Below are 24851 nucleotides of genomic sequence, written 5' to 3'. Positions count from 1 at the left end.
CAAAAGAAAGTCTTAATGTCAAGACTCTGGCTGGGAGGAGGGGGGGGGTGGGGGGGTTGTTTAACAGTAGGTTAACAGTAGGGTAAGCAGGAGTGGGAGGAGCTGGCCTCAGACCAGGGAGACAGGTGTGGATTGGACAAACCCCTTCTTTGATGAGCGGCGAGGGCAGAAAAGGAGAGGAGCCATAATGGAGAGAGGTCCATTATTTAGGAGGTATGCAGGAGAGGGGAGAGGCACAGCGTGCCAAAAGCATTGCGGTGCTCATAAAGGGCTCTGTAGGAGAGAGATGCCGCTTCTCTCTGACAGGGGTAATTCACTCTGACATGCAGCTCTGTGATGTCAGAACACTGTCAATCCCCCGCAGCACTGCGCTCAGGTCTCAACACCTGATGTGTAAGAGTGTGTGTGTGTGTGTGTGTGTGGGGGGGGGGGGGGGGTGGGTGTGTGTCTTAGCGTGTGCTTGCACGCATGTGTCATGTCTGTTCGGACGTTAATTTGCACATATCTGTAGGGTACTGTATGTGAATGTGTGCACAGCTGCATCTGCCCATTTGTGTTTGCATACACTCACTGTGTCTGACATGTCCAATAAAGAGTGTGTCCACACTCCTAGCTGCTGAAACATGTAGTCAGGGGAGGCTGGTGGAGATAGCAATCGGAAGACGGGCTCATTATAATGCATGGAAGAGAATGAGGAATGGTATCAAAACACTGCGACGCATTACAATGACCTTACACTTCTACCTCCACCAGCATCTCCCCTGCATGTCGTACAACCCCAACCTTCAGGCAGCTTACTGGCAGACTGACAATAGAACACCTGGAGAACAGATCCTCAGCCCACGTAGAGAACATGGAAACACAACAACAAGGACAGTTCACTTGAACAGGACCGCCGGACTGCAGGCCAGAATGAGCCATAGCAGACACTGGTACACTACATCCACCAGGTGTCAAATGCAGCAGACAGACACATCACAGTGCATCTCTGGAGAGAGAGAAAGAGAGAGAGAGAGAGAGAGAGAAACAAGACAGGGTTCAGGGCGCCCTTGCCCACCCAGGAGAGAGCTACAAATGCAAACCAGACAAATGCATCATTAGGGTGGCGCTTAAGGACATTTTCTGTGGTTTTCTGTGGATCAGCGTGTGTGTGTGTGTGTGTGTGTGTGTGTGTGTGTGTGTGTGTGTGTATCTGCTAATTTTGGGGTTGTGTTTAACCATAGCTTGACTACAATGCCAGAGGCAGTGTGGGAGTTTGATCTTGTCATTCTCTCCTTTGACTTCAAACCCCAAACCGGGTGGAGTGCTCTTAAAACATGAACTTATGTACACTAATGAGGTTCAAACCCCTAACCAACAATGACTGGCATTATAAATCATTCCATACAGTATGATCTCTCTTACTACAAGACAAAAAGGGGTATTATAGGGGTTAAATGTATAGGAGTATGAAACTTGCCTTTGAGAAGACTTCAACATGTTTTTTACATTCAATAACATATGGGTCTGGCAATGTGGTGGGCCTCATTGTTTCTGTGTCACTGAGCCGGCTCTAAGATTTTCATTTCATAACAGCCTATTCAGAATCCCAACAATTCAACAGCTTTTTCAGGAATAACGATTTCTGAGAAGACCACCATTTCGCTACGGTTTTGAAACACTTTGAATTCAGTGCAGGCAGGAAAGTTCCTTTAACATATTCACGCTTGCGTGTGCAGTTCATTTTCCATACACAGTTTGATTTCAAAACATGGACATTGTTCAAAAGGCAGATGTAACCGTATATATATGCATTTGAGGGATTGGTAAAACATTATAGCAAAGGGAGCTTGTACATCAAGCTTTAATCATTTCTTCAACTGAAGCATGAACATAGCTGATGGAAGCCTTCACAGACAACTATAAACACACATATGATGTGGCTTTATTAGGGGAACAAGCTTAGCTTCGGTGGTCTTCTATTGCAATTTAGTTGTTCTCCTGTTATTGCTCAACTCAACCTCATTTGAAGAGAGTCAACTTGACCCACTGGAGTGCTAGTTTAAGGTCAGACATCAAAAAGGCATAATGATTAACCTTGACTCTAGGTTCAAAAAAAGCTAATTTCCCCTCTTCCTCCTTTGTGTCCAAGAACAAATTAATCAACACTCCTCTACCGACACCAGGTGTTTTTCCATGCCCCTATTTAACCACCCTTCTGCCCCGCCCCTTTCCTTTAATGCCTACTCAATCAAATGGCAGACACAGGTATTTTCCCCTCGTCCGTCAGTGTAGCACAGCCAATTAAAGGCCTCCGTCATGCCAGGGGGCACTTTCCACCCAATAAAAACTGCTGCTGCTCTTCACCTTGGCAATGACAGAGAACAAGAGATAGTCATCCTGTCAATCCTCCAACCCTGTGGCTGAACAATGTGGTCTACAACATTATTCAAAGAGCTCAGAGTAGGAAAGATTCCTTACCCAGGGGAGGGGACAAAACCCTAACCTTGACCACTAGGTCAACCAGGGTGTGTTGGTGCTGGAGGGGCAGTGGGGGGGGGCAGCCCCAGTGTGTGTTGGTGCTAGAGGGGGGGGGGGGAATCTCCCTCCACAAGGACTAAATTGAAGTGAATACCCTGTGGCCTGATAGCGGAGTATGACATTGAACGCAGAGCTGTGTCTGAGACCCAGTGACCTGCTGGGCCTTGACATTAGGGCCTCATCTGGGCCTCCACATCCCAGACACTACCCAGGACCCAGGCTTGGCTCTCAAGGGGCCATCAGCGCCCTCCCAACCCAGCAGAGGGGCACTCACCTTGGACCCAGGTGGACCAGGCAGGCCGGGGTTCCCATGTGGACCGGTAGGACCCTGAAACAGATGCAAACAGAAACACACACACACACACACACACACACAAACGTGCACACACACACAAACGTGCACACACACACAAACGTACACACACACAAACGTACACACACACACACACACACACGAGAGAGAGGGAACGAGAGAGAAAGAAAAGAAATTGAGAGAGCGAGAGAGAGAGCGAGAGAGAGAGAGAGAGAGAGATTAACCAACAGTATATTACAATGACAGCATAGCATTTAGAGTCATATGTCAGCTAAAACGTCCAGCTGAAATCTTACATCAGTACCAGGAAAGGGTTAAAGGGTGCATGCGTGCCTAAAACTGCTGTTGTCTAAAATGAGTGAGTGATTGTAGGCTAGTGAGATTCAGAGAGGTTTTCTGAGTTTAACACATATATTATGTCACATATTTCTTCATGAGCCTTCCTCAATCCGCAAAGGAATGCACCTTAGCACACACTTGCAAGTGTGTGCCCACACACACGCACGCACGCACGCACACACACACACACACATACACGCACGCACACACACACACACACACACGCACACAGGCACACATGCACGCAGGCACACAAACACACACACACACACACAGTCACACATCTGCACCCCTGCTGTTCCTTTTCTCTGAAACGCCCACTACACACTAAAGCCATGAGGTAAGACTGCTCTCTCTCATTTTCAGGGTAATCAGCCACCATTGATGTTCATGATCGGGAGGTGAGGGAGACTTAATAAAGGGGTATGGATAAGCCACACTTTGTTTTACAGGTCCTGCTCTCTCTCTGCAGTGTTGTGGTGCTGCTATAACACCCAGCCCCCCCCCCCCCCCCCCCCCCCCCCTCACCTCCACCCTCACTCCCCATGCTCAACTTTCCATTCCATGTTCTCTGCTGTTTGGTGCGGCTGAGGCCATGTGGTTTTTATGGTAGAAAGGAAAAACTGTAGTCTGTCTTCACTGTAACTCCCTTCTCCATGAGAACCTCCATCACAAGGTCTCTCCCCTTCCCACCCCCATCTCTCCCCTTCTCTCTCTCCTTCCCACTCCCCTCTCTTTCTTTCTCTCCTCCCCCATCTCTCCCTCCCTCTTTCTCTCTCCCCATCTCTCCCTCCCTCCCTCTTTCTCTCCTCCCCCATCTCTCCCTCCCTCTTTCTCTCTCCCCATCTCTCCCTCCCTCTTTCTCTCCTCCCCCATCTCTCCCTCCCTCTTTCTCTCTCCCCATCTCTCCCTCCCTCCCTCTTTCTCTCTTCCTCCATCTCTCTATCCTTCCACCCCCTCACTTTCTTTCTCTCTCCTCTCATCCCTCAGCAGATGGTTTCATGTGGGGGTCTGTGATATTAAAGTGCTCCCACCTGTGGAACTATGTGCATGTGTGTGTGTGCATGTGTGTGTTTGTGTGTGTCAGTGAGTGAGTGAGTGAGTGAGTGAGTGAGTGAGTGTGTGTGTGTGTGTGTGTGCATGTGCGTGTGTGTCAGTGAGTGAGTGAGTGAGTGCGTGTGTGTCAGTGAGTGTATGTGTGTGTGTGTGTGTGTGTGTGTGTGTGTGTGTGTGTGTGTGTATGTGCATGTATGTGTGTGTGTGTGTCTATGGGACCAGGCTGAGGTTCAGTTCAGTGAGGTCTGTATGTAACCAGAGTGCTGACACAGCAGAGGTGAGCCCCCCACAACCACACATAACACTCATGTTCCACCACATAATGAAGTCTGACTGTCTGGCTGTACGCTATGGGTCACCACACTATATACAAACCATATATATGCTTCCACAGTCGTTTACCTGGTGACAACTTTTACTGCTTGATTGAGGGGTCCCTGTCTGTCTGACACACACACACACACACACTTAAACAGCGGAACCAAGAGCCGTGTAAGTTTATGTATCCAAAGGAAGACATCACAGAGGTGCGGTGGTCTTGTGTATTACAAATGTCTGACAGAAGAAACACACAGACCCACCCATACCCACACAAATACACACACAGAAGCACATATGTCTCACACAAACACACAGACAAATAGACAGACACAAAAACACAGACAGACACAGACACAGACACACACAGACACACACACACAGCGGATGAATGTCCTGAAATGGCAACAAAACTCTCTCTATACCGTGGCTAATAAATAGCAGGACCTTGCGGCAGTGACCGGAGCTCTGACAGGTCAGAATGTTCAACAGAGTTTAGCCTCAACATCAGAGCCGGAGACACGCACAGCCCCACTGCTGCTCCTTCCATCTGGAGGTGGTTGCTCTAACCTCGCTGCTCCGTGGCCTGAAGGAGTAAACACTCCATGCCTTTTCTCAGAGGACCGTCCCGTCCCTACGCACCATTTACAGCCCATTCCTGGTCCGTGTTTGACTCATATAAAACCAGAAACATGTCTGTCAGCACCTCTGGTTCATGGTGCTGAAATCGCTGGCATCGAGTTCAGTAAAACTGCATACAGGCTTATTCTGAAGATGTGTGTTAAGCGCTGGGGAGCAGGTTCAGTCTGCGGGCCTGAAAGGGCAATCCACCTGACCTTAACTTGTTCTTACTCACTAGAACTCACGGACCAGAACACTCCCTGTCCTGATACAGACCTTAACAGAGGATATTACAGAGGCCATCGTGAAGAAAAACACTCCACGGAACTGCTAGGATCAAAGCTAATCTAGGAACGGTATGTTCTTTCTTTCAGTCTTTCTATCATCTCAAGGTGGGGGGGGGGGGGGGGGCAGTGACATCAGAGTGACATCATGTGACAGGTGAGGCGTGGTTTACTCACCCGAGGACCTCTCTTCCCACCAGGACCAGGTAGGCCATGGGGACCAGGAGGACCCTGAGAGAGAGAGAGAGAGAGAGGGAAGAAGACAGAAAGAAGAGGAGGGAGAAAGACAGAGAGAGAGAGAGAGAGAGAGAGAGAGATTTGTTAATGACAAGCAATAACATGCGATAACAAGCAACTCAATGCACACAGGCACACACGTGACGATGTGTAATAACTGTATTTGTGTCAGAGCAGTTAAATTCAAAGAAAAGAGGCCATGTTTCAGTGACTATAAGCCGCTAACAGGAAATCTCTGAGGCGGTGTCGTATTTCATCCTCTGGAGCAGCCTGACACCACAAGCCTTTGGTCATTCCCGGGTGTTATCATAAACAGTTGTCGTGGAAAAACAATGCAGGAAACACATGGAATGATTCGGCTTCATGTTCTCTTGGAGGCAAGACGTAAAAGAAGAAGAAGAAGAACAAGAGGAAGAAAAAAAACCTCACATGTGGACAACACTTTTACATTCCAGAGATGAACCTGAATGTCTCTGGTTTGGGTCAAAACATGATAATATGGCATTTAAGCTGTAGTGGTATCTTTTACGCAAGCAACGTACACACACGCACGCAGGCTTGCTCACATGTGCACACACACACACACACACACACACACACACACACACACACACACCAATGTTTGTATACTACCGCAGTAGAGTCTAGTCTGCACCATAACACCACCATAACTCAGCTTGACTCATTCAAAGCAGCCCTTACAGTAAATGTCCTACAGGCAACATCAACACTTGATGACACTTGATGGATCATTTTAGCTCTGGTAAAAAAGAGCGGGAGAACATGAGGGCCACTTGTGTGTGTATAGAGCCTATGATGGACTGAACTGGGGAAAAGCACACAATGTGCTCAGTTAAGAGTCGTACATAATCGGAATGTAAATATTGCCTGTGGCGGAAACACAGGCTCGCCGCGAAGCCAGTCCAACACACACTGATGATGAATAGGGACTAACTTAGTATGTTCATATTCTGCCTGCGATGCACAGACATGCCACTTCTCATCACTGGAGTAGAAGAAAGCCCTCTGCTTGCAGTTTGGCCAGCGATTTGTTTCCTCAAGCTAAAGTATGATTGGAAACTGGATGATATTCAAAATCATTTGCGGTTATCATGCACTGTATCCTCCATGGGCATCTCGGTGTGCTGCTCCAAACCAAATAAACAGAGAGAGAAGAGATCACTGGAGCGTCTCGGGGGAAGAGGCTTAGCTGAGCGCCTTGGATGAATGTCGTAGACATATAATGAGTAGAACGGACCTGTTCCCTTCAACCACGGCAATTTGGCTAGTACAACCAAAAGACATCTGACATGGAATTGTGATACATAATTGCCATGGTAATCATTGTTATTGCATGTGTAGAAGACAGAGAGAGGCCAAAAATTCAGCGTTGGCACCATGGCAACTAAGCATCATTTCACTGAACATTCCAATGTCAATGTCAGTTGAGTTGGTTGTTAATAAAGCTGTGAGCTAAAACTTCCAAATGATACACCAAAAGATGGCCGCCGGTACACCCACCATGGAATGTTGATTTGAATGGCCATGTCCGTTCTACTCATTCTATTTCCATGGTTGCTGTAGTGATAGAGATGACACTGTGCTGCTGGGATTCCCGGGAATGAAGAGGACGTCCCAGGAAAGAGACTGACAATAAGGAATACACACAGCCGTGGAAAAACTATTACAGAAGGATAGAAATAACAAACAAAGAGAACCCTAGCGCAAAAACTGATGAGGTTACAGCAAACGATTGAATTTTGCATTGGAAAACATTGCTTTTTGTACCACAGCTTTGTCAGTGCAATTAAGAATTGGGGTCTTATGAAATGTCTCACTCAATGCTGAGGTCCGATCTATAAAATAAATACACATTCTATGTTCCACTTTACTTTCTAAGTAAAGTCGGGGGGGGGGGGGGGGGGGGTCCTGGGGGGGATATGGGGTCCTCCTCTATTCCTCTCTGTATCGGACAGACAAAGAGAGAATGATTCAGAAACAGCTGCTTGCTCAAAAGCCACACTCCCACACACTGGGTGATGGAAACAGTGAGTCCGGTGCTACCGCCTTCGCCGTGACAACAAGGCTTAGATAGAAAGACCAGGCAGTTCACACAACAAGTAGACACAGTGGGATTCGCCCTATCTGTAAATCATAGACAGCACATTCACAGCAGGGGAGGCGGCGGAGGCAGAAATCAGAGGATGGGCTCATTGTAGTGCATGGAATGGAACGAGGAATGATATCAAACACCTGTGTGTGACACCGTACCTCATTCCATTCCATGCATTTCAATGAGCCCGTCCTCCTCAAGTTTTAGGCACGGCAAATCCGATTCAGTCAGGGGGGGGGGGGGGGGTATCCCGCCTATCCAATGGTAGGGGAAACACAGGGCCGCACCCTACTAAGCTGAAACGTTGGTGAGGTGAACCCATGTCACATCAATAAGACAAGAGTTTCGAGTGACAGTGTGGTCCGTTAGTCAGCATCTCGCCCTGGATGTCAGCACCTTCTTCCTTCTTTTATATACTGTGGTTAACACCAAGCAAGCTGCAAGTGAAAGACGGTTCAGACGGAGGAAACGGTGTGTATATATATATATATAATATGAAGGTAATATGAAGGCTCGTTTGAAGTGCAGCTGCTAGGGTGAAACCTCTCAAAGCATCCTCAGATCCTGACAACTACATCATTCACAACTACAAGGGTATGCTCTGGACAAGTACGGAAGCATCACCCATGGCAGCTGCACAACAGTACTGTTACTATACATCAATGGAACTGCTCATATCCAAAACATGGGAGTCAGAGAAGCCAACAGATAATGGTGGCTGTTGTTTTCTAAACGCACACATCAATATGTGTCTTATATGTGTCTTATTACCTCTCCCAAACCAGGTAAATATTATCAGTGAATAGTATATGACCACCCAAACATGTCTTACAGCTCAATAAGAGAAACATGCACTGTACTGTACTGTGCCGTAAATATGTACTGCACTAGTAAGCATTTGGCATTAATTTAGTACTTTACTGTGCCTTATTGCCTGTTGTGTTTTGTTATTATTCTGTTTTATTTCTATGCTTTTATTTACACTACTGTTGAGAGGTTGCTCGTCTCAAGCATGTAATTGTACCGTTTACATCTGTATCCTGTGCATAAGATAAATAGACTTTGATTTGATTTTAATTGAATTTCAGAATTTCAAGTTGAGCAGCAACAGCTCTGCTTGGAGATGCAGTAGCTCACTCAGCAGTTTCCCAACCCAACCATAAAGTCAGGAGATGAGGTAATGAGGTAATGCTGCTGTGGAAACTCCACTGGATCAATTCACACATTTAACATGACACACATTTTGAGGCATCAAGCGGGCATCAAGTGGGACAGCTATAAGGACCTGACAAACATTGGATGAAGATCCATCTCTCTCTTTGTCGATAGGCTATAGACCTACAACAAGCAGCAGGTATAAATTACTCTGTCTGTGCTCACACAAGAGAGAGAGAGAGAGAGAGAGAGAGAGAGAGAAAGAGAGAGAGAGAGAGTCATAGGCAGTATTTCAGAAAGGGGAATGACATGTTATTTTAACCACCTGTTGATACATGAAAAAATAAATGGTCTTGGACAAGCCGTCACCTTGCTTCTAAATCAATACACAGCACTGCCAAAATATTTTCTTTCATATTCTGGGGATTGGAAGATGAGTAGAGTCTCATCAGAGTATGAGTGAGAGAGGGCCAAACGTAACCCTCAAAGCGTGATCGCCATAAATTAGGCTAGATTGCTTTACATTGTAATGTACCTATATCATTCACGCAGGCCTCTGCTCTGACTTGACTTGTGATTATACTCTTTCTTTGAAGACTGTTTCTAACAATCTTACATTTGTGATTATTATTCATAGATTCAAACACTTACCGGAGGACCTGGTTCTCCTTTGGGGCCGGGGAAAGCGCCTTCGTAGTCGTAGAAGTATTCTGGTTCCTCATAGCCATAGTCGTAGCCTTCCATATCCACATTGTAGGCCCCGTCCTGGCCATGCTCCTCAGAGTTGTCCACCTGGTTCTCCCGGTACAGGGTGGTGCTGTTGGGTCTGAGCTGGGTCTCCAGGAACTGGTCTGTGGGCCGGGGCTGGGGCTGAGAGTCCCTGGTCCTGGAACTGGAGCTGTTCCTCAGGCCCTCCTTCAAACGGCTCTGCCTGATGGGGGTAATCAGCCCTGGGGTGGCGTCCGTGGCCCTCGGCCTTCTGGGGTTCCACTCCTCCTCCGTGTCGTTCTCAGACTGAGGGCCCCCCAGAGACTGCCTGGTGGTGATGGTGCCCCCCGTTGGGGTGATGCCCAGAGCGGCCAGCCCACTGAGGCTGCCCGATGAGGGGAGGTCAGGGTCTACGGAGTGGTTGGAGATGGAGGCAGTGTGGGTGAGGTGATCCAGCAGGGAGCTTGGGGTTCTGACCCGCAGGTCAGGCTGCATCGAGGGGTTCAGGCCTAAATACTGTGTTATGGACGTCTCCGAGGAGGGGCTGAGGACTGTTCCGGCCATGACGGGGGTCTGCTGGGTCTGGGCCTCTGCTGCCAGGAAGGGGAGCACCATGCGGGAGTCAGAGGGGGCAGAGATGGAGGAGGCCAGGGGGCCGTTCACCCCCGTATCCGAGCTCAGGAGCGGAGGGGGCGATCGGAAGGTGTCGGCCAGCCGGCACTGTTTTTTAAGGTAGTCGCAGTAGCGTGCGGCAGCCTGGGCAGACGGGTAGATGTCCAGCTGGCATATGCGGCCCTGGAACTGGGCAGCTTTAGAGTTCATCCTCCCTAGGGTGAGCAGGCCTCCAGAGCCCAGCGTCTGCGGCCTGGTGAGCGTCTGCTCCCGCTGGTGCACCGCCCCGCAGTCGGCATGGAACGACACAGAGCGCGGGCGCACGCCCACGGCAAACGAGTGCTGGCGCCCGTCCTGCAGGTCGTAGCTGAAGTAGACGGAGGCCTTCTCGGCCGTGTACACCACCACCCTTGTGGGCAGCAGCTGGATGCCAAACTGCAGCTTGTTCCTGCCGTCCCGGACACTGAAAAGGAAAGCATTGTTCGCTCGCCAGGAGCTTAGGCTCACCACGACAGAAAACTCCTCGCCGGTCTCCGACGGGAACAGGCCCCCCGCGGGGGCTTCAATGTAGGTGTCCGGATCAAGGATGACCCCGGCTCCTGGGTGGGAGGAGGGAGGAGAGGAGGAGGGGGTCTCTCTGCTGCTGGTGAGGCCCAGTCGATACAGAACATCGACACCTAAGGGACAGAGAGGGGAATAGGCAGTCAGACATTTGTGTAAAAGACTACGGATGTTATTATTAAAACTTGATAAGAGGAGAACATAAAAGAGGAGGAAAGGAAAGGGGGCAAAAGGGCAAGAGGAATCAAAGAAAGAGTGAGAATGGTGGAAGAAAAAAAAAGGAGGAGGACATACAGAATGAAAAGAGCACAAAGGAGGAAGTGGAGGAATATGCGGAGGAAGGCCTGCTGCGCTGACATCACAGATTACCCATAATGCTTCTCAGAGCGCCAGTGAAGCAGATGGAGGCCAGATGAGGCCAGGCGACTACAGAGAGATGGGTAGGGTACACCAGAGTACTACAGCTACCCACACACAGCCTGTTTCAATTCATCTGCCACCAGAGATTCATGATACCCGCTTTCTCACTCCCAGGTGATTCCTCAAAAGATATGTCAGACCCATTTGATGTTGAGGAACAGCAGATGAACAGTATCAAAGAAATAGTGAAAGTGAACAGTCTCTCTCAGCACAGGGCAGGCTTGTAAGAGGACAAGGGTATAACAGGGTGAGAGGGACATGTTACATACTGTATGTCACCACGACGCAGTACGAAACGTTTCAGCACAGCGTTTCTGATTCAGTATAACTAATTACTTTTTTACCACAGACATGGTTAGCATGAAAGTCAAAAGGAACAATGACTGTGTAAACTATTTAAGAGAGCATCCAACTGTGTGTGTGTGTGCTCATGTGTATGAAAGAGAGATAGAGCGTGTACACACACACACATACAGTGTGTGCATGCGTGTGTGTGTGTGTGTGTGTGTGCGTGCATGCGTGCGTGCGTGCGTGCGTAGGTGTGTGTGTGTCTGTGAGCAAGCGAGAGGGAGAAGCTGGCAGACTGAAGCAGTAGTGCTGTAGAATCCAGGAAACAAGACAGGTCTTAATGCCTGTGTGAATGTCAGTGGGGAGATCCCTGGAGGAGGAGGAGGAGCTGCAGGGGAAGGTATTTTCATTGCTAATTCAGAGGCGCTTGTTTCCTTTGAAACAGCTCTTCCCCATGCTCAGAGAGCTTACTCACAAAGACTGGTTTATTGATTTGGCCTAGCTGGAGGGAGCTGAACGCATTAACCAGTGGCTTGCCTTTTTAGAGCAAGGCTTCTTCTGTGGCCCTGTTGTTGTCCCAGGTTCAACTCAGTCATAAAATAATTGAGGCTAAGTAACAACTCTGTTTTTTGACTGAGGGCCTTCTGAGGGCATGGCGCGTTCACGGCAATAAAAAACGGTCGAGAACGCAGACGGCAAAAAAAGTCTGACATCAAAGCTGCAACACAGCTATTTCAGACGAGTCGCACATGTATGACCTTGCGACCTTTCACCTTGGTCGGGGATCAAATTGAACAGCCAATAACTTATTTAGAAAGCCTCGGTATAAATGTTGACAGCAGATATGTGCGGGGGGATGAGCTATAGCCAGATGGCTATTTCAGGTTACCTTTGTACCTTTGTGTCTTTGTGTCTTTAGCATTTTCATATGGAAATACTTAGAAGAAAGCATTATAGATAAGCGTGCAAAGCTTGTTCTAACTTCATTAGCACAACTTTAAAAAACAGGGGATTCAAATAGCATGACAGAAGAGATCACGGACTTGAACTTTCACTTAACCCTGTGGAACTAGTTCCATGTACAAACTGCCTATTGTATGTTTCACATAACGTTTTAATAGACAGTGTCACAAAATATGCTGTATTATCTCCATGCTATCTAAACAGGACATGGGGTTCATATCCTCAGATTGGAGTCAAAGTCAAAACCAAACCAACAAACAACATCTGCAACAACCACAGTCGGACAAAATAACAACCTCTCGACATTTCCCAACATCAAACATGCCTTCCTCCTCCTCCTCCTCCTCCTCCACCTCCACCCCCCCAGGCTCTCCCCTAGGTAGCCTAGTACGAGGTCACGAGACGGGGGTGTTGTCTGGTGAGCGTACGGAGGTGCTGCTGGTGCTCTGAGGCTGTGGTTTCGCTCTGGGTGAATACCAACGGGGCTGGAATTTAACCCAGCCGAAAGGTTGCTTTGTCCGAGGCCTTTGGGAGAGAGAATGTGGTGACTGACTTCATGGGGTTCGTGGTGCTCCCGCAGCCCGGGGAGGAGTATCTGCTATGGATCTGTGCGCGCACAGAGATGTCCTTGACATTCTTTGCCTGGGGTAACATCAGCCTGTATTCCAATTAACCTGTCTCATATGTGAAGACAAGCTGCTCCAGCCCCCAGTGTGCATTCCTCTTCCTCCTCCTGTTATGATGAGTAGGGGATACTGCATGTAGTGGGGCTCCCTTGGAGGCTGGTGGAGGTAGAAATCGGAGGACGGGGCCCATTGTAATGCATGGAATGGAATGAGGAATGGTATCAAACACGTGTGTTTGAAATTGTACCATTTGTCATTCCATTCTCAAACAAGTGTGTTTGATACCATTCCGAATTCCATTCCATGCAATACAATGAGCCCCGTCCTCCGATTTCTACCTCCACCAGCCTCCCCTGGTGGGTTCCAACAATGATATATACAGACACAACCACACAAGCTACACTCAGGAGTGACCCTGCACCCTGGCTGAGTTTAGTTTGAGGTGAACCAGTCAGGAGCATTGCTGGATACAGTACACATGCTCATGACCACAAACACAAACCAAACACTAAGGGAGGATTACAGAAACTCTTTGCATGATGACATGACTGGCTCAGCAATATGCCTACACATACAAATGCCTACTCAGCAAGGTCTTTGAGAGAGGAGTTGCCTTTCTGATGACTGGCAACTCCTTGCTGCCAGACCTTGCTGCCAGAACCAGCCAGCAGTGCACTATTTTCAACAACAATGATTTCTGGTTGAGAAGCAGCAAGGTCTCTTGCTGGTGGAGGTAAAAATCGAAGGATGGGCTCATTGTAATGCATGGAATGGAACGAGGAATGGCATCAAACACACTGATTCAATTCCATGCATTACAATGAGCCTGTCCACCGATTTCTACCTCCACCAGCCTCCCCTGCTTGCACCATAGTGTTCATGATGTTTTATTCCAATGGCCGATATCCCCAACAGCTAAATACACACAAAGCTGACTGAACTTGTTGGTGCAAGGTACGGGTCATAGAGAGGGAGGGGGAGAAACCAAGTATGTTATCTCTGACCAAGCCCTGCTTCTCCCCCCTTCTCACTTCAATACCCCTCTCTCTCTCTCTGGTGCTTTTCTGAAATAACTCACTGATGGATATCACCTTATCCACTGCATCTGTCCAGCTGAAGAGCAGTTGCCAAAACATGCTAAGCATTAATCTGATATTTCCCCTTCCTCTCAGTTTGACTGATTAGTGTACTTATCTAGAGTGTTCTCTTTAGCATGCATTTCACAGTACAGTATGTGAGTGTGCGTCACGTTTCGAGTCCTGTCATGTGTGTGTGTGTGTGTGTGTGTGTGTACAAATGTACTTGTTGTAAGTCACTTTGGATAAAGACGTCTGCTAAATGGCTAAAATGTAAATGTGTGTGTGTGTGTGTGTGTGTGTGCATGCGTGTGCGTGTACATGTGCGCGTGTCCTGTCTGAGTGCAGAAAGAGGGGAAAGGACGGACGGGGGAGAGTTAAGAGAGGCTATTTGGGCTGTCTCTACCTGCATTCTAAAACCTGAAGAACAAGAGCAGACATGCAGGAGAGGCTTTAAGAAACAACCAATAGGAAGAGGAGCTCCCGTGAGCAGCTGTCCTTCTGGCTCCCTCTCTGACAGACAGACACACTCCCTGCCCTGCTTCCTGCTAGAGAAAAACCCATAACCACCCGTATCTGTGGCTATTACCTGTGGTCTACATGTGGTGTTACAAATAACATTGTTATTGTTCTATATAAAGTTGGATTTGATTTGATTACAGGCACATTAAAATACACAAAAATGCATGAATCCACTCACATGTTCATCCTGGGGTGGACACACCTAGAGCAAACTACTTACATACACAGACATATTTTCACTAATTCACTTACAGTACACCAAATGAACAGTTACACTTACAATATGTTGGCACAGAGTCTGATTTGATTCAAATGCCTGTCTATGATAATGTTTAACAAATGTATCAATAAACCCCAACATCAATCCCTGACATACTCCAGACTGATACTAAATGGTTAGCAAGACCTCCTGTCCTTATTCAAAGTGAGGTGAACCTAAATCACTTCTCTTATCCAACATGAATATCTAAGCAAGCCTGAGGCCTAAAGCGACAGCCCTGAGAATTAGCGATTCAATACAAACTACCATATGCTTTGTGCATACTAACTGAAATAAATGCAAATGGAAGTGGATTATCAAATAAACCATAACAACACAGTTGTAGTGGCTGATGGAAAGACAGGGTGACGTTCTCTAACTCTGCAACCAGGAGTCAGTGTTCACCCTCCCTCTCCTCCTCATCCCTCTCTTGCCCCGACACCCAATTAAATGTCACTTGGTCAGCCTCAGTCTCTTGCACGCCTGAAAAAGCCCACACAAGCCTCTGTAACAATCAAGACTTCTCACTGCCGAATTTGTTTCCAATTGGAGAGGGACTATTCAATAGAAACCTTTGAAACTGGGCTTGTGGCCTATTTGTTGACATCACTTGACAAAGGTCATGTTTCACATGCACTCTAGAGATGACTGGTGGAAAGGGGGGGTGGGGGGGGGGGGGGATGTGTTTGGACAGAACCGCCCAAAAAAGGCAGAATGCAGTAACTGCCAACATGATGAAACTGGGAAAAAGAGAGACTGGCAGCTCAGAATTGATGAATAAGGACTTTAACCACATAGTTAGACAGCATAGCACTATTTATTTGGTCAATTGATCATTTTTAGGGATTTTTTCAGTTGGGGTTAGAGAGTTCTGCAATGAGTGTCCTCTGGTTTTGTAATGCAAAGTCCACAGGGATGGAGTCAGAGGGAGAGTGGCTCACCTTGTGCTTGGTAGTCTTCTTGTGCAGACAGTACTGCTGTGCATATTGACAGGAGCAGGAGGAGGGTTCTCCTGCAGGGATAGAGAGCACAGTTAGTCAAGAGAAGGGGGGGGGGGGGTCAGTAAACCAAAACAAACAATACCAGAGTCACTGTTTCAATATCAGATTCACTCATTGATTTGAGCCAAAACATCTAAGTCAGTAACCAACATAATCAAACCTGAGACAAATTCATCCATCATTAAGTAATCAATAAGTAGAGCTCCATCTCTTTATTGAGGACAAAGACATGTCCTGCTGTGTGTGTGTGTGTGTGTGTGTGTGTGTGTGCGTGTGTGTGTGTGTATGTGTGTGATGTAGATATACATAGCTCTATTTCTTTATTGAGGACAAAAAGGCATAACAAAGTTACTCCTTCATAACAGGGTGAACAAGAGGTTTGAGATGATGCATCTAAATGTACAGTTGAGTCATAGCTGGCCGCAGGGTAGCAGTGTCCACTGCACAAGCATCAGCCAGATCTAAATGTTCGGTTTCATTCAACTGACAACATGATTACAAAATAAGCTTGTCCATAAACTATCCATTAGCCCCAAGTCCCAAAGGCCAGAGAAAGGAAAATGAATCAATTCAAGACCAAGTCCATCCCTCTCCCTTGTTATCTCCTGAGTCAGCAATGCATACTTTAGCAGAGGTGAAAAGAGAATGTCTATCACAGACCACTCATTCAACAAGTGACCCCACCGGGGGGATCCCTCATGTTGGGAGCTATGGGCTGAGGCTGAGGTTTCAAATTCTTTAAAAAAAATGTTTTAATGTCCTCAGAGAGGCAATTTGTTGGGCAGCATCAGTTCATATCAAAATAAATTAAATGAGGTAAGGGTGTTAGGGTAGTTAGGCTGTGTGTTCAGGTAAGGTGATGGCTGATGATGATGATGATGATGATGATGATGATGATACAGTATACCTCCTGTGTAAACCTTGAGGAACCCAAGATTCCTCTGGGAAACTGAGTGCAAATCACAGAGGACAGTAACCCAGAACCAGGGAGTCCTTTATTGGCAGCCAGATATGAGTGAGTGCTGTTTATTGTTTGCTGTGTACAGAGGCGTCCATATATGACATCTTTATGGTCTGTGGATATGTGGTGAGAAGTCATCACTATTTTGATGTTTCATTTCCCCTCCGTCCCAAAAAAATATTTTCTGCTTAAAGCATTTGGGATACAAGTATCATTCATTCAAAAAGTGAATACATATGAACATGTGTCCCTGCGAATGGTCTTACCACAAAGGGAGAAAAGCCTCAATTGTGCTACCGCTAGCTAGCATAGTTCGGACCATTGATCCGCATGTGGTGTGTATGTGTGTGTGTGTGTGTGTGTGTGTCTATCCCAGGAATGAATGCAAAGAAAACAGACCCAATCATACTGTGCTGGCTTTGATATTTCCCTTTTACATGGTCCATTCCAGTACTGTTTCAGCAACTAAAGTCTATGCGTAGCCTGGCCAGCCCAGTACAGCTCAGCCCTGTTCAGGTCTATAGAGGTCCTGGTTTAGGAGAATGGCTGACCCTTCAGGAATAAGCCCAGCAGGGAGAGCCATGACCAGACTCTGGCCCCCACTGACCCCACCTCTAGGGGTCACTGCCCACCACATAGAATGCTGTAACTGCATGGGCACAGTGTGCTGGTTTCCCGGACACAGATTAAGACTGATCCTTAATTTAAAAGCATCTTAAATAGAGATTTTCCATTTTCCAACTTTCCATTCCAAAATTGTTAATCCAGGACTTGGCTTAATATGTGTCCGGGAAACCGGCCCATTAAGTTCACTCATGCCATATGCTTCAACCAACTTATTACACATAACATGTCCAAATAACCCTCAGAGGACTCTAGCATCACATATTTGAAGAACTTTAAAGAAGCAGCTATTTTAATCATTCACCAGAGACTATGTGCAGTACCAGGGCTGGAGGTGTCCAGAGTCACACCAGTACATCAGTAGAGGCTGGTGGAGGTAGACATTGGAGGACAGGCACATTGTAATGCATGGAACGAAATGAGAAATGGTATCACAACTCGTTTCACAACTAATTCCTAATACCTTTACCAGCCTCCCACTGGTACTGGACAAACTGCATTGACAAGAGAATGAGGAGACAGATGTTACTTTTGCTAACTGTACATTCTGACCAAATCAATCAGTCTGTCGAGGAGTGCTATATAATTACAGCTGTCACAACTTTAAAAGGGACGCCTCCGGCAGTTCTTCCCTATCGATGACTATGTGAAAACAAAAGGAGTTTGGTGCCAATTCAAAACACCTGAGGAGATGCTCCTGTGCTTTCTGATCATAAGCCAATGACACACTCATAACTCTTAAACTATCAATCAAAAAGCCAACAAAACTCATGTCAGCGGTGCTTCTAGTGTGGTAACTTCAAGGAATTGCTATCGTACTGTACTGTAGCTCCTTGGTAGTTTAACAGAAACAAGAGATCTCTTTTGAATGGTACATTTATAGTGGGGGGGGGGCGGGATATGGGGCGAATCGTTTTAGTTATGAGACAAGTGAGGGCGGTATTTACATACAGCCTGCAGGGTTTGGAAGTGTCTGTGTGGCCCTGTTTGATAGAGTGACGCGGGCAGCCATGTTTGTTTTCCCAGAGCCACATGCTCCTGTAAGCTCTCAGAGAGAGAGAGAGAGGAACAACACACCAGGCATGTCACCTGTTCCCCATCGAGATACTGGTGCGACATTCCACGCCCAGGAATACAGACACACACCCCCACACCAGGAAAGGGAGAAAGGGGGGAATACAATGATTCATCTGTAGGGAGGATACAAGTAATTTATATGGCCATAAAGTAGCTGGTTCAGCTTAAAATATTGGCTTGGGTTTAAAAATGGAAAAGACTAAATATGAAACACTTACATCCACATTTGGAAGACTTGCCTAAAGGCAACCTGAAGCTGATTCTGACAGCCATGGCCCTGTCTCTCCTCGGGCTATTTAAAGAATCACAGCCCCTGGCTCCAAAACAGACCTGACTCTGACTCCTGGGTTCAGAAGACCTAGCATAACGATGACATCAGACAACATGTTGCATGGTGGGAATTTGTCCAGTGCCCTATTGGATCTTACAGCTGTCTGTGTCATTATCCAATCATGTGCTATGTTTTGCCAAGTTTCAGTTCTACATTCAAAGACTTCAAGGACCAGGTGAATTGTGTTGGTTGGGGGTGTTTTACAGTAGGATTTCTGTACCTGTATCAGATCCTGCGCTGAATCCCTGACTCAGGCCAGGCCACACCGACATCCCTCCATCCCCAATGGTTTATGGGAACGGCTGCTGAAAGCGGCACAAAGCTCCCCAAACACTGCTGTGTTGACTGAGGGAAATGCCACCATGTGAGAAGTGAGTGCCATGTCAAGACTATAAATAATTAGGATTTTAAACGCTCTGCCAGTACGAGTCTGTCCAAGGCTGAGGAAATGATTTGTTTAGAGGAGAATAAGCCTGGACTGGTAACAATGGCACATTGAATCAGGGTGAAAATTGGGAGGATAGAACAGAGGCAGAGTGGTTCATTACACTTGGCAAACAGGGCCGAATCCACTTAAGTCTTGTTTACAATCCTCATAAGGGAAGAGAGGCAATTTTCCTAACTATATCATTGACGAGTGCCAGTGTGCGAGGGGCGACATTTACAGCATATTGTTTACATGGCTAATTGGCAGGCTACTTAGCGGATCAACAGACAGGCAACAAACCATGCAAAGCTGTTGAGAGTTGTTTTGGAGGGATCAAGAGATTTTTTTCCACTTGTGCAAAAAGGGTGCAAAAAAAGCCCGCAGACTATCTTGAAAATATATCATTCATACACTATTCTGTCACCAAAACAACAAGGCATACTGAAACTCACTGAAATCTATTCACCCCTAGCCTGGACACATTTGATTGACCTCTGTCCCATGATGTCCCCTCTCGTGGACACAACTGACATTTGGGCAGCTTTGCAGCTCTGTTCAATCTCAGTATGTAAACATATGTCCCATAGGAGATTAAGAGGATTAGGTAAGTAATATCAACAGAGTAGAGAATGTTACTAATCTAGCATAAAGAGAAAGATGCTAGAGGCATGAACCAATGCTCTAGTCTAAAAAGCCTTGTTGGCTTACAGAGTTTCATTCGATCAAAGCATCCAAAGACAGTGAGACAGACAGCCATTAGACCAGACAACCTGGGCACACCATGAAATAGTGCAGCCCTTGAGGCTCTGTAAATACTGTATATCCCAGCCTTTAGGCCTATTATCCCACTATTAGCTAAGTATATGTAAACATGGAGGAGGATATTCGCTGAATGAAAAGGTGAGTTCCATGGTAATGTGTGTGCTCTGTTCCTGCATGCTCCCCTCTTGGATTTCAACCACAACGCTCTTGAACATGGAGTGTGTTACTGTTGTTCACAGGCCAATATCTGTTCCTCTTGGCAAACCTTTACCTCTCACACCTGCATCCAGATGATGACTTCATTACAGAGGCATTGAATTGATTTGATCTATAATCATCTTCTCCAGGCCAAATGGCCATCAGCAATTAGCAGATAAACACCTTCCAAGTGCAGCATCTCCTTTCATTACTCATCGGCTAACTCTGCGTGGTACGGGCTGTGGTAGAAATTGAGAAGCATGTGTGTTTGTGTGTGTGTGGGGGGGGGGGGGGGGGACTTGGAGGGATCCACAGTAACCTGGTTCCAGAAAGTGAACTTGTTGTTGTTCAAATACTTCAATATCAGCATTCAATTTGCCCCTGGACCTCACCAGGGTTTAGAAGTCCTCCTAGTGAATTCATCCCATGTTCACCACTAAGGAAACAGGGGTAACTCTAGAGCTTGTCAGCTTCTCTGGCTCTTTGCTCCGAAAACACTCAGATTGGTCACCGAGTCAAGAGGTCATTGCAGACCAAAGTAAAGATTGACTTAGTCCACAAGACAGCGAGCAGACAAAGGGCTGTGAGTAAACTTCCACTGGGCTTTATTGGTTTGCCCTTTTCCTGTCACAGAGGGAACCTGCAGATGTTGAGAGGGCTAAACACACTCACTCACACAGACAGGCCACAATCCCAACCAGACCCCTCAGACCCCCAGATAAACAACACTGGTTACCCAACTGGTCCACGCTTTGCATTTGGGTGCCCTTACACAGAACCATGTATAGTATTGACTGTATAACTACCTTGGTTACTATAATGTAATAACAAATCTATACAAATTATGAGGCATATGAGTTGTAATGAAAAATGAGTTACTAGTAAAGTAAATTTGTACACAATGAAATATCATACCATGCATCTGTGTAACTGACTGTCAATAGACTGAATTTGATGCTGATTGTTGTGGTGTATGAAAGAAGAGGCAGAGAAAGAAGATCTGTTGCTTTTCTGTGTGTGTGTGTGTGTGTGTGTGTGTGTGTGTGTGTGTGTGTGTGTGTGTGGTTCCCCATGACCTGGCCCACAATGTAGTCTATTGTAATTTGATTCTTCCAAAGTCCATTCACACCCCACTTCTGTACCGTACCCTTTCCTTCAACGGAGAGTGGCATAGAATGGCATTCCACTCCAGGAAACTCATGACAGGTAAGGGAGAGTCTTCCTACAACAACAAACCCTCATTCAGATGCTTATTATGGTATGTACAGGAGTAGTTTATCCTCCCAGGGTGGCAACCACTGTCTAATGTTCAGGCTCTCTGTCAAGCCTGTGTGAGGGATAGTGTTTCCATCCATACAGCTCATTGCTGGCTTTGGAGTAGCCACTGTAAGCCATGCACATAACAGTAGGTGATTGTCTAGCTCTCCTCTAAGGAACCACTCTGAGCCCAGGTCACTTCACCAGTGATGGGAATGAACTCCCTCAGTTCATTCACAGCAAGTCCGTTATATTCACATATGTCTGCCCTTCCTGGTTTATAAATACACGTTCCACTCTGGGAGGGAGGGGGGGGAATCACAAGACATCATTTTGGTGAGAGGGGTCAATTAAACAATCATGCAAAACACATTTAGAAAAACAAAACAATGTATGGCCCAACTCTTTTATATCAGAGAATATCTTTTTTAAAGACTGAAATGCCTGGCAATTCCTGTGGGCAACACTTTCCCTCTGTGAAAGCAGTGGCCTTCCAACAGCATGTAGATTTCTATACATCTCGACAGTTCCAGCCAAATGTAACATCACTGCAAAAAACGCATGCCCAGATGTAAATATCCAATAGGCACGTACATGTGGAATGTTTAAAACTGCTATAGAGTACATTTTCAATCAGTCCCGTTTGCACGTCAGTCATCCGGACTGGTCAAGTAAGCCTACAAAAGAAACGATCGGTCTTTTCAGTGCGACATATTGGTCAATTAGGCTACTTGGGGAGAACCGGGTAGGCTATTAGTTTACTTGGTCTTCTCACGAGAGAAACCGCCAACAACTGGCCTAATGACCATCGCTCCAATCCATTCAAAATCATCTAATCTTTCTGCAGACTATGTGCTACGTGACCAAATGAAAAAAGGAAAAGCAAAGAAAAGGAAAAAAACTGCATTGAGTGAAGAAAGCAGAAAAGATGATCTTGTGGTCTGTGCTTCCGCGATGCCGCCAGCTACACCAGGTTGACAGCATTACCTGCTAGATCAATAGTGCGCGCAGCATGACCATAGCAGGGTCAAAGCCACGACCCTTGCGCGCTCTTCGTGTTGTCGTAACAACATTGACCAAGATCAATGCAGAATTTGCCCTAATTCGTTAATCAATGTGCCACTCCATTCTGAACAGCGCCAAATAAGTCAACAAGTTTCATTTTTCAGCAACAATGTTCCCAGGATCTGCTGCCAGTTCTTTCAGTGATTTATAGCAAACACCACAAAAAATGTTTTGGAAACGCTCATTTGTTATCAACAATATTACACATACTGTAGACTGCATATTTTCATGTTTCATCCGCATTTAATGTCCAATTATCCCTATAAATGATGTAACCCATGCGTCCTATGCATTTTACTCACGTTATTGCTGTGGGAGAAACGTGTCCACTCCTTGTCCGTTGGGCTCCTAAATGCATTTGTATGCATTTGTCCAGGCAGCAGAGTTCTAAGTGAAAACAGAATTCCACGCAAGAGGATACCGGTTCATGAGCTAGCCCTTGGTTACAGCCAAAGGAAGCGTAACAGAACGAAGACTGCCACCTCAGAATTTCCTCATTGTATGCAGTCCACAGAAAAATCTTCCCACTCAACTCACAACTCACTCCAACGTCTCCCCCAACTCCTCTGCGGTTTGCGGAGCCCCGGTGATTATTTTCTCTCGACCTACCCAAAGAGGCGCGCGCCAGTGGTGTTGAAATTAATACTGGAGAGCAGTGCGTGCCGAACTAATGCAATGTTTCAATGGGTATGTATTTACAGTGCGCGTAAAGGATTCGGAGTTTGATGCTTTCTATTGAGGGGTCTTCAACAGACAGACAGTCCCAGCTTCGTGCTGTACCTCCAGGCGGTAGTTTCTGCATGTGCCTTGACTCGCACTGATGCAAGAGGAGCCGTATTCATCCCAAGTACCAGCTGGTGTTGGATTTCACCAATTACTGACTTGTGACATCACAGATCGGATCCGCTTTTTGGCTTGAGTTCATCAATGCCTTCATTCATTTGTGTGAAGATGATCATTAAAGTAGGCTTATCTCAATGTGGATAACACATTTTCAGCTCAATATGCTCCCAAACAGCCTAACGTTTTGCTGAATGGAAGAATGGGCTACTGCATGGGCTATTTGGATAAAGATTTCTGTTGATGCACATATTATAGTGTGTGTGTGTGTGTGTGTGTGTGTGTGTGTGTGTGTGTGTGTGTGTGTGTGTGTGTGTGTGTGTGTGTGTGTGTGTGTGCTGCGCGCGTGCACACACATTTTATCTATCAGTGAGCGTGTTTAGACTGGTGCCACTTCACATTGTTTCCTCCACTTTGGCACAGAGAAGTCAAACAAAGCAGTGAGGTGCTGCAGGCAGGCTGTAGTAGCCTGCTGGTGGCATAGTTAGCCCGCCCTGTCAGACCTGGGCCCTGGGCACTGTAGGACCTGCCTGACCACATAGTTCGTAGTACTAAACACTACAAATACAGATGTTCATAGAACGGAAATAAGGTTCACTTTCAGACTAGCTGTGAGATAAACCAGAGAACTTTGCTGTGACAATAACGAAGATGTAACGTTCACAAACATCATTCAGCCTCGTTAAAGATATGACTGTTGTGATCCTTCTGCCGGAGAGACAGTCCTACAGACACGTCATGCCCCAGCCTGATGGATCAGTGCCAAGGTTCACATCCAAGACACAAGGTCAGCCCAGCAGCCTTGACTCACGTTCGTAGTCCTTCTGAGGAATTGTCATCCCCACCGAGGTGTTTGTATGCGCATCATGGCATGTAGAACCACTCTTCACAAACTAAGCCTGAAAGGAACAGGAACTGGTTTGGAGGAAAGATGGAAAACACATCAACATAAATCCCCTCCTTCACACAATCTGCATAATTGTGAACAGTATTTTATTTTTTTCTCATTGAGCAGTTTTTGGGTACAACCTCTATACAGTACTGTATGTCTCTTTATCTATAGGACCAAGTGAAGCCCACTGCCTTGGCTGGTGTTTTCACACATAACCCTAATCCACACTCCAGAGTCTAACTGAGCTGAGCCGAGCTGAGCAGGACTGGGCTGGCTTGTCTACTCATTCACCACTAAAGTTGCTGAAACAGTGCTGGAAAAGACAATATGAAAAAAAAAAAAGTCAGCACAGTATGGTTTGGGTTGGCCCTGTAGTGTGTAAAGCCCCATCAGGGGAGGCTGGTGGAGGTAGAAATCAGAGGACG

At 46.6% G+C, this 24851-nt stretch overlaps 1 protein-coding gene across 1 annotated transcript in view; it reads right to left on the bottom strand.

The window, feature by feature from the left end:
- Positions 1–23205, bottom strand: part of col24a1 (collagen type XXIV alpha 1 chain) — a 90631-nt gene extending 67426 nt beyond the window's left edge. The window contains exons 1-5 of the mRNA XM_083672150.1: positions 22997–23205; positions 15933–16003; positions 9608–10953; positions 5629–5682; positions 2795–2848 (exon numbers count right to left, since the gene is read on the bottom strand). Of these exons, the coding sequence (XP_083528276.1) occupies positions 2795–2848; positions 5629–5682; positions 9608–10953; positions 15933–16003; positions 22997–23052 (1581 nt within the window). The 5' untranslated portion in view covers positions 23053–23205. The remainder of the gene's footprint in view (positions 1–2794; positions 2849–5628; positions 5683–9607; positions 10954–15932; positions 16004–22996) is intronic.
- Between the last annotated feature and the right edge of the window lie 1646 nt (positions 23206–24851).

This window comes from Argentina silus, assembly GCF_951799395.1.
Source record: "Argentina silus genome assembly, chromosome: 6".
Classification (NCBI taxonomy): Eukaryota; Metazoa; Chordata; class Actinopteri; order Argentiniformes; family Argentinidae; genus Argentina; species Argentina silus.
This window is presented reverse-complemented; position numbering and strand designations above follow the sequence as displayed.